Source organism: Terrapene carolina, unplaced genomic scaffold (assembly GCF_002925995.2).
Source record: "Terrapene carolina triunguis isolate 2854851 unplaced genomic scaffold, T_m_triunguis-2.0 Scaffold51614, whole genome shotgun sequence".
Classification (NCBI taxonomy): Eukaryota; Metazoa; Chordata; order Testudines; family Emydidae; genus Terrapene; species Terrapene triunguis.
In genome coordinates, this window is record NW_020715965.1 from 1 (window position 1) to 11,786 (window position 11,786).

Consider the following 11,786-nt stretch of genomic DNA (forward strand, 5'->3'; position numbering starts at 1 on the left):
ATGGCCGTATGGCGGCCTGGCCCCATGGCCGTATGGCGGCCTGGCCCGGCTTCTGTTGTTCTGAAAGATCCGACCACCCCCTGCCCATGCCGTAGATCCCGACATCGTAACTCACCTGCGCAGCTGGGCCACCTTTTCACGCTCCGAAATATCCACTGTGCTCACCACAGCCTCCGCCTTCTTCTTCATCTGCTCCATCTTCTTCAGCAGCTGGGGGGAAACGGGAGAGGTCAGGGGGTGGCTGGGGGGCCCGGCCAGGCAGCGAGAGTAGAGGGTGGGGGATGGGAAACCCGCCCAGGGACGCCGGCCATGCGGCTCACTTACCCGCCGCTTCTTCCGGGCCTTGGCCTCTGCCACCTTCTTGATGGGGCGGGCGTTGATCTGGCGCCAGCGCTGCCGGTATTCCTCCACCGTCTGCCGGTCCAGAGGCAGCTGCTTCCGGCGGTGCTGCTGCTCTTCCTGCTGGAACCACTCGGGCAGCTCCCCCTCCTCCTCGTTAAAGGCATACCTGGGGGAGGGGTGCCCGACAGGTGAGGGCAGGCCCCAGGGACAGGCACAGGCCTGGCCCCTCCTCCCCCCATCCTCGGGGCTAACGGACAGAAGAGACACCACCCCCACGGGAAGTGACTGCCGGACACAGCTCACACCCACAGGGCAGGAGAGAAGGGGTCAAATGAGGGATCTCCCCTTCCGCAACGCAGCCTGTTCTCTCCCCAAGAGTGAGAAACCAAGGGGGGCTGGGCCCCTCAAAATCACAGCTGACCACGCCCCCCCCAGGGCCTGCCCCGGCCACCACCCCACGCTGCCTGCTGCCCCCGGTACCTGTTGAAGGAGTTGTCAATCAGGTCCCGCTTGGCTTTCCTGGAGGTGGCAATGACAGACCCCAGCGCAAGCCCCTCTGCATCCAGGACACGGGCTCTCTTCACTGGGGGGAGAAGACGAGCACGTTAGGGCTCAGGCTGCTACAAACCCTCCCACCCGCCCCTGGCGTCTCCGTATACCAAACCGGTCGCTCCCGAAGGCATTGTGCACCAAACCACTACCAATCCTGCACGTTTTATTTGCCACATAAATGTGGAGGCTCCAGCCTGGCCGTGGGGAGCAGAGGCCTCTGGCTGCAAAGGTGGCAGATCACCCTGCAGCTCCTCTGGGACATGGACTCAGCGGTGAGGCTGCACCCAACCCTGACGCAGCACAAGGACCAGGCCTGCCCCGGAAACACCCCAGGGCCCTGCCCCTCCATGCCAGGGTGGGCCGGCAGGCTCAGCCCAGCAGAATCCAAGTGTGAAAGGGCTCAGTGTGGGGGGATCCAGGTGTGGGGTGAGAGGGTTCTGTGCGGGGCAATCTCAGTGGGGATCTGGAGGCACAGGGGTTTGTTGGGGGTTCTAGGTGCAATAGGACTCTGCAGGGGGATCTAGGTGAAGGTGGTTGGGGCTCAGCGGGACGGGGGTCTGGGTGGCTCGGGGATCCAGGTGCAGGGGGAGTGGTGGTCATCGGGAGGGGATCCTGAGTGCGGGGGGTGGGGAGTGACACTCAGCGGGAGGGTCTGGGTATGGAGGCAGTCTGGATGCACGGCAGTTGGGCGGATGGGGGAGCAACTCCCTGTACATGGATCCGCCCCCCAGCAGCTGAGGAGCAGCGGGTGCAGGACACGCAGGTGGTGGGGGGAGTTTGCAGAGCTTCCTGCAGCTGGGGAGGCTCTGACAGCCCCGAATGCCGTGCAGGGAAAGAGGAAGTCCCGTCCTCCCCAGCCCAGCTGGGACTAGCAGCTGAGCCCAGCGCAGGGTAGGAGCCACCAGCCAGGTCTTCCCCAGTCCCACCCCCTGCCCCACAGTGATTTACCTCTCTGCCGGCTGCCCTGGGCACCCGAAACATACTGCTGGGGAGGGTCACATGACCACTCTTGGGGCTTCCCTTTGCTTCCCCGTCAGAAAGTCATTTTTCTGCAGGGAAGCAAAGAAATCTGTGGGGCACATAAATTCTGCGCATGCGCAGTGGCACAGAATTTCCCCAGGAGCAGAAACCTTCATGGCCTTATGCCCCTCTCCTGCCAGCTGGGCCTGTGCCCACCACCTAGCCCTGAGCTCCATGCTGGTGTCCAGGGGTGCAGACACCCCAGCAGGGCTGCTTTTCCCTGCACACAGCCCCCATTCAACTCACCTGGGTCCTCAATGGGCACCACCTCAAAGCCACCTGGCTCGGCGAGCGCCCGCTTCCTTCCCTTCTGCGACGTCTCCCTGGGGGGGAAGAGAGGAACGGTCACTGCTGCTCATGCAGCGCCCCCCAAGGCGACGGTGCTCAGGACTGGGCGGGAAGGGCAGCCCCCTCCCAGCTCATCCCTCCCACTGTATAGAGTCCAGGGGCCCGGGCCCCCTGCTCCCCCCCCCCCCCCCACCGGGCAGGCCAGCGACCCCCGTTTGCTCACCTCTCGTCGTCGCTGCTGCTGTCAGAGTCCTCCTCGCCGCTGCTCCCCTCACCCTGGTCTTCGCTGGGACTAGCCCCCACGGCTGCCCTGGGCCCCACCTCCACTGCAGCTGCCTCCTGGGATGGGGGCGGCAGCTTCTTCTGCCCCTTCCCCTTCACGTTCCCTGGGTGTGACAAGCAAGGCCAGTGGGTGAGGTGGACTGGGGGGCCGCAAGGGAGCTCACAGCTGGGAGGGGCGTCGCATCTGATAAGGGGGAATCCTGCTTCCCAGGGGCCCCAGCCACGAGGGCTGGATGGACAGCCTGGGGCCAGCCTGCTACCTTCAGGGGAATCCGGCGCTCTGCCCTGTTTGGCGGGGCCCCTTTCCCTGGGGAGGCTGAGGCAGGGTTGAGCTCGTCTTACGAGCTGCTCCTCCCATTCAGTCGGTCCTGAGAGCAGGTCAGGGAACCAGGGCTCCAATTGCTTCTGTGACCCCGTGGCCAGTTCCTCGCCTGGACAATGGGGGCCCAGCTCCTTCCAGGGCTTGGCTGCCAAAAACATACAGCTAAGAGTAGCATAAAATCCCTCCTTTACCTGTAAAGGGTTAAGAAGCTCAAATAACCTGGTTGGCACCTGACCAAAAGGACCAATAAGGGGAGAAGATACTTTCAAATCTGTGGGGGACGGTTTTTGTTTTGGGTTCCTTTGTTCTCTCCAGGTCAGCGAGGAGCCAGGGCAGGGAAAATACATCTCCCTAAGCCATATCTGAACTAAGCATCTAGTCTTGCAAAAATGGTAGGTAATAGCAAAGAAATGCGTTAAATTATCTTTTGTTGTAGCTTGTGAATTTTCCCTGTGCTAAGAGGGAGGTTTATCCCTGTTTTTGTAACTTTAAAGTTTTGCCTAGAGGGGAAATCCTCTGTGTTTTGAATCTTTTTGTTACCCTGTAAAGTTATCTTCCATCCTGATTTTACAGAGGTGATTCTTTTATCTTTTTTCTAAAATAAACTTCTTTTAAGAACCTGATTGTTTTTCAGTGTCCTAAAGACCCAGGGGGGTTGATCTGTGCTCACTTTATAACCAATTGGTGAGGATATTATTCTCAAGCCTCCCCAGGAAAGGGGGTGTAGGGGCTTGGGGGGATATTTTGGGCTCCAAGTGGCCCTTCCTGAATGTTTGTTTAAATCACTTGGTGGTGGCAGCAATACCAAGGGCAAGGAAGGAATTTATGCCTTGCGGAAGTTTTAAATCTAAGCTGGTAAAAATAAGTTTAGGGGTTTTTCATGTGGGTCCCCACATCTGTACCCCAGAGTTCAGAGTGGGGAGGGAACCCTGACAGGCGCCACCCCCAGGGACAGCCGGCCCCGTGCACGCCACGGCCCCCTTCTCACCTGGCGGCGGCTCCTTCCTCTCGGACAGCGCCTGCGCCTGGCTGATCTCCAGGGCCTCGTCCACATCGTCCTCAATGCCGGCAAAGACCTCCTAGGGACAGGGAGGGGTTGGTCACAGAGGGCAAGGCTGAGCTGGTGGGAGGGGGCAGCAGGAGACACATGAATGGCAGGGAGCTGGCAGGGATGGGGGTAGGGGGAGACACGTGGGGAGCTGGGAGGAGGGAGCGAGGGGATGTTTGAGGTAAGGACGCAGGCCCTCGTGCGTGGGCTGCTTTCACTGCGCTCCCCCCATCCTTGGGGTCCCTGCAGCCCACGTGGGGAGACTCTGGCCCCTGTAACTCCCCAGCCAGGTCTCCCTGGGGGAGCTCAAGAGTCTCCTGCCAGCCATTAGCACCACGGCTCACACACGCTGCGCTGCCACCAGAGGGCGACAGGCCAGAGCCAGTGCAGACCTTGCTCCAGCCAGCAGAGGGCAGGTGGGCCCAGGTGAGGCTGGAGCCGCTGCACAGGGGCTGGGACACCCCCCACCTCAGGGCCTGGCACTTCCCGGCCAACTGGGGCACTCACCTTCCCGAACCACAGGTTGGTCTGCCTCTCCTCCAGCACCGACTTCTCCTCCAGGGGCACCAGCAGGGGATTCTCCTCCCCCTCCTCCTCTGCCGGCTGCTGGAAGGTCCCTCTGCAACACAGCCAGACGGACACGCTCAGCCCCAGGGCCACGGACCGGGGCCCGGTGGGGGTAGCCGGGCACGCTCGGCCCCGGGGCCACGGACAGGGGCCCGGCGGGGGCAGCCGGGCTGCCTGGCACAGGGCTCCCTGGGTTGAGGGGCACTTAGCTGCCCACCTGGCTCCAACCCCTGGGAAAGGGGCAGAGCCTCCCACCGCAGTGGTGCTGCGAGGGTTAAGGGCCAGGCAGGCTGACCCCGTCCACCTGGTCATCACCCCAGCCAGTCACAGCGCCCCCTACTGGGAGCCCAGAGTAGAGAGGCTGTCGTTTGCCCAGCACCCCTCATGGCCATGGCCCTACCAAATTCACATCGTTTTCGTAAATTTCACTCATAGCATTTTTAAAAGCTTGACTGTCCCGGTTTCAGATATGTAAATTTCACGGTGTTGTAACAAAGCATGAACATGTATTTAAAAATGGCAAAAGATGTAAAGCCCATGCCAATTCCCCCAAAAAGTGACGACCCCCCAATACCATGCCACCCTCACTTCTGTTCTGCCTTCAGAGCTGGGAAGCCAGCCAGCAGCCGCCGCTCTCCAGGCAGCGCAGAAGTAGGAGTGGCGATGCCACGCCCCCCTCCCGGGTCGGGAGCCCTGGTTTGTGAAACGCTGCTTACGGTAAAAGTTCACAACAGACCAGATGTTATTACAGGGGAGACCAGATTTCATTGTCTGTGATGCGGTTTTCACGGCCCCCAAGTTGCTCCAACCGGGGGGAGTTTACTGCAGCTGCCAGGATCCCTCACCTGCCCCCCGCTCCCCACAGTGGCTCTGACCTCTTTGGGCCCAGCCCCCGCTTGGCTTCCTGCAGCCGCTCCTCGATGTCGGCCAGCTCGTCCGAGTCCAGGTCGCTGGCCAGAGACACGTCGTCCGCGTCGTCCTGCTCCGAGAAGGTCACGTCGTCGTCCTCGTGCGGCGCCTCCAGGAAGGCGTCCGCAGACGCCATATCGCCCCTGGCCACCTCATTCAGCAGCTGAGGAGCAGGGAGCGAGGGTCAGGAGCCAGGCCCCACAGAAATCAAATCATCCCCCGCCGCTCTCCCAGCCCAGCCCCCCCCGGCCTCGCCAACACCCCTGGAGTGCCCCCACCCACCACTCTCCTAGCCCCGCTCACTCCCCTGTAGCCTGCCCATTTCCCGAGCCCCCCCAACCCCCCGGCTCTGCCCCGAGCAGACATGGGCCGTCACGCCGGTGGGGAGCCAGCTGCTGCCCCCGCAGCCTCACCCGGGTCTTGCCGATGGTTCGGAGGGAGAACATGCCAGTCTCGCCCTCGTCGGCGATGGAGACGCCGGGCAGGTCCATCTTCAGCTCGATGCGCTCGCGCTGCTTCCGCTGCTCCTTCAGGATCTTCTTCTTCTTCCTGGGGGGGATTCCCGCCGGGGGGGGGAGAGGGTCACGCTGCAGCCAGAACCCCACAGCTGCCATCACGGGGATGGGAGCCCGGCTGCCCCATCCTGCCTCCCAGCAGGCCTGTCTGACTGCCCCCCCCCCAGATGGAGACCCCTGTGCTGGGGGGCTGGGCCCATAACTCTCACAGCTGTGCAGTCATGGGGGAAGGGGCACCATCCCCCCACCCCCGAGGGCACCCATCACGGTGCCTCCCTGAGTGCTGGGGCAGATCACTGGGCAGCCCCAGGGGCGGCATGGCTGCCACCAGGCGGTGAGCTCCAGCTGCTGCCGGGGACACATGGAGCCGGGTCTCTCGGCGGGCGGGGGTGTGTCAGAGCAGGCCTGGCTGGCAGGACTGCTGGGTTCTATTCCCAGCTCTGCTGCAGACCATGGGAGCTTGGGCCAGTCACTCCCCTCAGGGCCTCTGCTTCCCTCCCATGCTGGGGTGGGCGAGCGTCTGAGCCAGGCTGGGGCTGGGGTCCTGAGCCCAAAGGAAACTGCTCCCAGAAACAGTCCTGAGAGGAGGGGGTCAGGGAGAGGCGCATGGGGGTACTCTGGGTGTGACGAAGTGGGGGGTTTTCTTGTTTTCTGTGGAGTTTCAATGGTTTGCATGCGGAGGGGGTGGGACTCAGTTTCCCTGGGTATTACTCATTTAACGAGGTGAGGGGAGAGGGAGTTTGTTTTGGAGAGGACTTGGGAACCCAGCCGATGGCCGGGAGGATGAATACCCCAGCGACCGGTGACCCGGAGGCCCAGCTGAGGAGACGCAGCCGGTTCTGGCCAGTGGGTGGACAATGGGCTGCAGAGTGAGGACCCAGTGACCTAACCAGCCGGTTCCAGACAGAGGACAGAACGGAGAAGAGGAGGCCCCAGTTTACGACCCTGTTTATCTGGAGAGAAGACAATGGACAGAGGCGGGGCCTGGGGCCGGTGATCTCAGATGCCCAGCTGGGAAGCAGGGGGGGCTCTGGGCTGGAGAGAGGGAGCAGGCAGAGCCCACCTGGATGCAGAGAGACTGGGATGTGCTGGGCTGAGGGAGGCCAGGCCTGAGGCCCTGAGAGTTTCCTGTGCTGTGTTCAACCCTCAATAAACCCCCCTGTTTTATGCTGGCTGAGAGTCACTCAGGTCTAGAGAACAGGGTGGCATCAACCCCTTCGGGGGTGAAGGCCCGGGGGGTCCAGAGCGAGTGGACTCCCTGAGGGGGTCCACGGCGAGAAACAGATGTGCTAAGGCTCTGAGGCGCGGCTCCAGGAGGTGGAGGGTCCTGACCCCGAGAGAGTGGACCCCTGAGAAGGGCTGTCTCACTAACAGGGGCACCCCCCACGGACCGCACGGGGCCAAGAGTGGGCACGATCTGTGAGTCCGTGACACAGGGCAAATAGGGGTACCGATGGGGGGAGGCACCCTGGGAGAGCCTCCTGCAGCATTTCTGCTGGCTGGACACCCCAGCCCAGCTGAGGACGGGCCCATCACATGCCCGTAGCAGGAGCACTGAGGTTCCCCCACCCCTGGGTGCCCAGATCCCCTTGCTGGGGAGGGCAGCACTCACCTCTTCAGCTCAGCCACTTCCTCTGCCTTCAGCTCCGCCAGCCTCAGCTCCATCTCCTCCTCCTCTGCGGCTCCATCCCCAGCTGCTCCCGACGTCTTCACGGCCTCCTCCTCGCCGCCCTCCTCCTCCTCGCCGGAGCTCAAGCTGCCAGAAGATGGAGTCACTCAGCCTGGCCCTGCCCCACCCAGCCAACCCGGGGCCAGGCTCCCCAGCGCCACCAGCTGGCGCGCACGAGCTACGGAGCGCCCCCTGGTGTGCGTGGAGGGGGCAGTTGCAGATTTGGGAAGCCACCTTTCTCCTCCTACCTGATGTCCAGCTCCTTGGCCTGCTCCTTCAGCTTCCTGGCCATAAAGCGACGCAGCTTCGTCCTCCAGTTCAGCAGGGCCCTGAGCAGAGAGGCAGCGAGTTAGAAGCAGCCGCCCCAGGCAGTGCCGGACTCCCCAAGCCCAGGCCGCGTGCCCCCCTCCCCCCACCCACCCAGGGTACCTGAGCTCCTTGCGGCCCAGCACGCGGATGTCCCGGCAACACTGGCGCAGCTCCTCGGTGGTGGCGCTGTGCCGCTCCAGCTCGCTGTCCCCCAGCGTGATCTGCACAGGAGCCAAAGGGGAAAGGCTGCAGCTGTCTCCTTCCCGAGACCAGCAGCCCTCGCAACTCTTCCCCTGCCCCAAGTCCAGGCCGTGGGTCCCACCAGCAAGCTCCTGGGTGCTGCTAAGTGCCCTGCCGGTGTCCAGCAGAGGGGCTGAGCCAAGCCCAGGCTGTGGGCCCTCCCTGCTCCGCTCCCACGGGGCTGGCCTGGCCCTGGGCACTCACCTCATTGGCCTTGGAGAGGAAATCCACAGGGTTGGGGGCCTTGAGGAAATCCATCAGCGTGAAGCGGTGATAGAGCGTCGTGTCACCTTCTGCGTATCCCTCCGCCTGCGAGACGGGAGGATGGGGTCAGAGCCGTAGATTCACGGCAGGGGCCATTAGATCAGCTAGTCTGAGCTCTGGCCTAGCCCAGCCATTTCACTTCCCCCCTCACACCCATATGGAGCCCAACGGCTTGTAGTGTCTGAAGCTCCTGCCAGAAGCCTCCAGCCTGGAGCCGACGACACCGAGATGGGGCCCCCCACTTCCCCGGGCAGTTTGTTCCAATGGCCAATCGCCCGCTCAGGGAACACGTCCTGCCTCATCTCTAACTCAAACGTGTCTAACGTCAGCTTCCAGCCAGGGGTTCTCGTTCTGCCTGTCGCCCTTAACGAGCCCGTTAGTCGCCGGTATTTTCTCCCCATCAAGATCAAATCACTGTCGTCAAGTCAACTCTCAGTCCGCTCTGTGATCAGCAAAACATACTGAGCTGTGTGTGTGTCACTCTCCGGCCTGTTCGCCAGCTCCCGAATCGATTTTGTGGCTCTTTTCTGCACCCTCTCTAAAATGTCAACATCCTTCTCAAATGCGGACCCCAGACCGGGGTGTGATCTCCAGCGTCGGTCCCAGCAGTGCTGCACCGAACTCTGCTCCGACTCCCCTTTTCACACAGCCACGGGTCACGTCAGCATCGCCCCGGGAGCTCACGGGCAGCTGCTTGTCCACGAGGACTCCTAGGTCCTGTCCAGACTCCCTGCTTTCCAGGACGCAGGCCCCCATTCCGCAGGTACGGCCCTAGACACGACCTTGCCTTTGGCTGTATTACAACACCTGGGGCCTCACTCCACAAATCTTTGGCTCAGCTGCACGTTTGCTATTTGCTTCCAGACTGATGAAAATGTTGAATGAGGTCAGGCCTAGTACCAGGCCCTGCGGAAGCCCTCTGGACACTCGCCCATTAGACGATGACGCCTTTTGAGATCTGTCAGTTTGCCAGGTCTTAATCCACTTCCTGCGTGCTTTGCAGGTACGGCACAGCGCTACGTTTACAGTTAGAATGTTGTACAGTGCTAAGACAAGTACCTTTCAAAGAATGAAATCACGTTTGTTTGACAAGACACCCCCAACCCCCCCATCACATTAACTGGCATTAATTAACATCAGTAGGTTAGAGATTTTTTCAGCCAGCTCTTTTAGGACTTTTTGGTTGCTAGTGACTTGCTGATTTAAAAATGTTTGTTCCTGGTAGATGCTTTCTAACGTCCACCTTGGTTGCTAACGGACTAGAAAGTACTTCACCATTTTCATGTAATACGAGATCATAATCCTGCTTCTTGCCAAACACACAAATATTTATTAAACACTTTTCTGCCTTTTCTATATTAACAACTTTACCATCTCCTCCTAGTGTAATAAGCCTATACCATTGCTAGCATTTGTTTTGTTCCTAATATCCTTAAACTCTTTATTGTCCTTAGCTATGAAAGCCAGGGAGTTTACCCTGATCTCTTTAGTTTCCCTTATCAACTTTCTACCCTCCATAACTTCTAATTTATACCCATTGCTATGCATTTCCCCTTTTTTCCATGTGTTATCTATTACTTTATGTCTAATGGTCACTTTCCCTTCACCACTGAACCAGGATGGGATTTTAGGCCATGTTCTTTCTTGACTGTAGAATCATGGCTTTTTGACCATGTAATACACCCTTTTTTAAAAGGGCTCCTAATTTTCATCAATTTTCCTGCCTACATTTTTCCTCCCAGGCAATTTCACTCATAGTTTTCCTTGGCTTTGGGAAATTAGCACGTTTGAAGCGCCAAGCATATACATTACTAGCCAGACGGGATGAGTAAGCAGCAGGCTCCACTTGGCAGGGTCCAAGCGCCACAGCCTCCCCCAGTCCCACTCTAAATTGTGGACCCCTCTCCTCATCCCTGGGGGCTGCTCTCCCTGCCCCAAAGGGCCTCCCCTCACAGCCAAGCCCCCCGGACTGCTCACTTGTACCTTTGGTTTCTTTTTGGTCACCAGCTCGCTCACAGATTTGGCCTGAATCTCAACTTCCTTGAAGGCAAATTTGGGATCAAAGAATTTGCTGTCAATTTTATCTGGGGACAGATATCCTGGGAGAGGGAAAAGTAAAGGATTAGAGGTGTCAGCCAGCAACCCCCACTCCCTTCCCACCCAGCAACCCCCGGCCCCAGCTCACCCTGGCAGACGACGAAGATCTCGGCCGACTCGTTGCGGGAGGCCTGCGGCTTGGTGGCCTGCACCTTGCGAAACAACTGCTGGAAGATCCACAGGAGGGGCTGGTAGTCGCGGGAGCGGAAGACTTTTGTGATGAACCAGCCGCCCTTGGAAAGGAATTCGCAGGCCAACTTCAGGGCCATGAGCGTCAGGTTGGCTGGAGTGGAGAATGGAGATGGATCAGCGCCAAAGCCAACCCCGTTGAGCCTTCGCTCCCAGTGGCTCCAAGCGCGGCAGACCGGGGCATGGCTAGGGAGCAGGATCCAGCTTGATTCTGGTTCCCACGGTGCTTGTCGTGGTACCTGAGGGGAAGGATGGGGCAGGGGGCGGGGCGGACTCAGCCCTGGGTCTACTGAGGAGACAACCCCACAGGCACTCGCCTGGCACGGCGCGTTCCTTTCCCTCCCCTGGGGCGTCTGTCTGACACTTCCACGGGGCCCAGGCCTCCTGCCGCTCTCTGCTCTGGAGCACACGACCGACAGTGCTGGGTCCCGATCCCTTGTAACTGGGCCGGCCCCAGAGGGCCCTTTGCTCCTGCACTGGGGGCGATGGGACACAGGACTGCTGAGCTGGACCCGGGGAGCTCCAGGGATGGAGCTGAACCCTCGGCTGTCACAGGGACCGGGGCCGCCAGGCGAGGGGGGAGGTACCTTGGGAGTACGCGTCATGCACCCAGCTGGCCCCCACATTGGGGGCCCCGTCGTTCAGCACCACGTCCACCTTCCACGTCTGCAGCTCCTTGCGCACGGCCTGGGGGGCGAGGGCAGGGGGTGAGCCTGGGACACCCTCCCTGCCAGGACAGCCCCCTCACATTCGCTACAGCAGAGTGGGGGAGGGGGGCGAGGGCACAGTGAGCCTGCCGCCCCTCCCCCCACGCCAGGCCTCCCCTCCAACCCCCCAAGACCAACGCTCCCTCCAGCCTACAGAACCTGCGTCCCAGGGCTGAGCCAAACCCAAGGGTCCTACCCACTCCCCCCAAGGGAAACCAGGGTGGGTGGCTCGGGGATCCCACCACAGAGAGGCCTCTAGGGGGTGGGTGAACATGATGACCCCCATCCCCCCAGAAACAGGGCCGGGGGAGATGCGCTAAAGTGTCCGGCTGTCGGGGTTCAGGAGGCATTGTGGGGTGGGAATTACCTGGCGACACTTCTCCGTGGTGATGTCCTCCTGCAGCGTCACCACGTTGGGGATGGGCTTAATGGGGACCAAATCCACCCCTAGGAGAGAGACACTCAG

At 60.8% G+C, this 11,786-nt stretch overlaps 1 protein-coding gene across 1 annotated transcript in view; it reads right to left on the minus strand.

Moving 5' to 3' along the window:
- Nucleotides 1-111: 111 nt before the first annotated feature.
- LOC112108591 (FtsJ RNA 2'-O-methyltransferase 3) overlaps nt 112-11,786 on the minus strand; it is a 21,776-nt gene continuing 10,101 nt past the window's right edge. The window contains exons 2-18 of the mRNA XM_026647247.1: nt 11,688-11,781; nt 11,201-11,300; nt 10,513-10,707; nt 10,311-10,426; nt 8,268-8,372; nt 7,944-8,044; nt 7,763-7,843; nt 7,458-7,601; nt 5,744-5,879; nt 5,297-5,493; nt 4,362-4,473; nt 3,795-3,885; nt 2,426-2,588; nt 2,161-2,237; nt 823-925; nt 325-508; nt 112-210 (exon numbers count right to left, since the gene is read on the minus strand). Coding sequence (XP_026503032.1) covers nt 112-210; nt 325-508; nt 823-925; nt 2,161-2,237; nt 2,426-2,588; nt 3,795-3,885; nt 4,362-4,473; nt 5,297-5,493; nt 5,744-5,879; nt 7,458-7,601; nt 7,763-7,843; nt 7,944-8,044; nt 8,268-8,372; nt 10,311-10,426; nt 10,513-10,707; nt 11,201-11,300; nt 11,688-11,781 — 2,098 coding nt within the window. The remainder of the gene's footprint in view (nt 211-324; nt 509-822; nt 926-2,160; nt 2,238-2,425; nt 2,589-3,794; nt 3,886-4,361; nt 4,474-5,296; nt 5,494-5,743; nt 5,880-7,457; nt 7,602-7,762; nt 7,844-7,943; nt 8,045-8,267; nt 8,373-10,310; nt 10,427-10,512; nt 10,708-11,200; nt 11,301-11,687; nt 11,782-11,786) is intronic.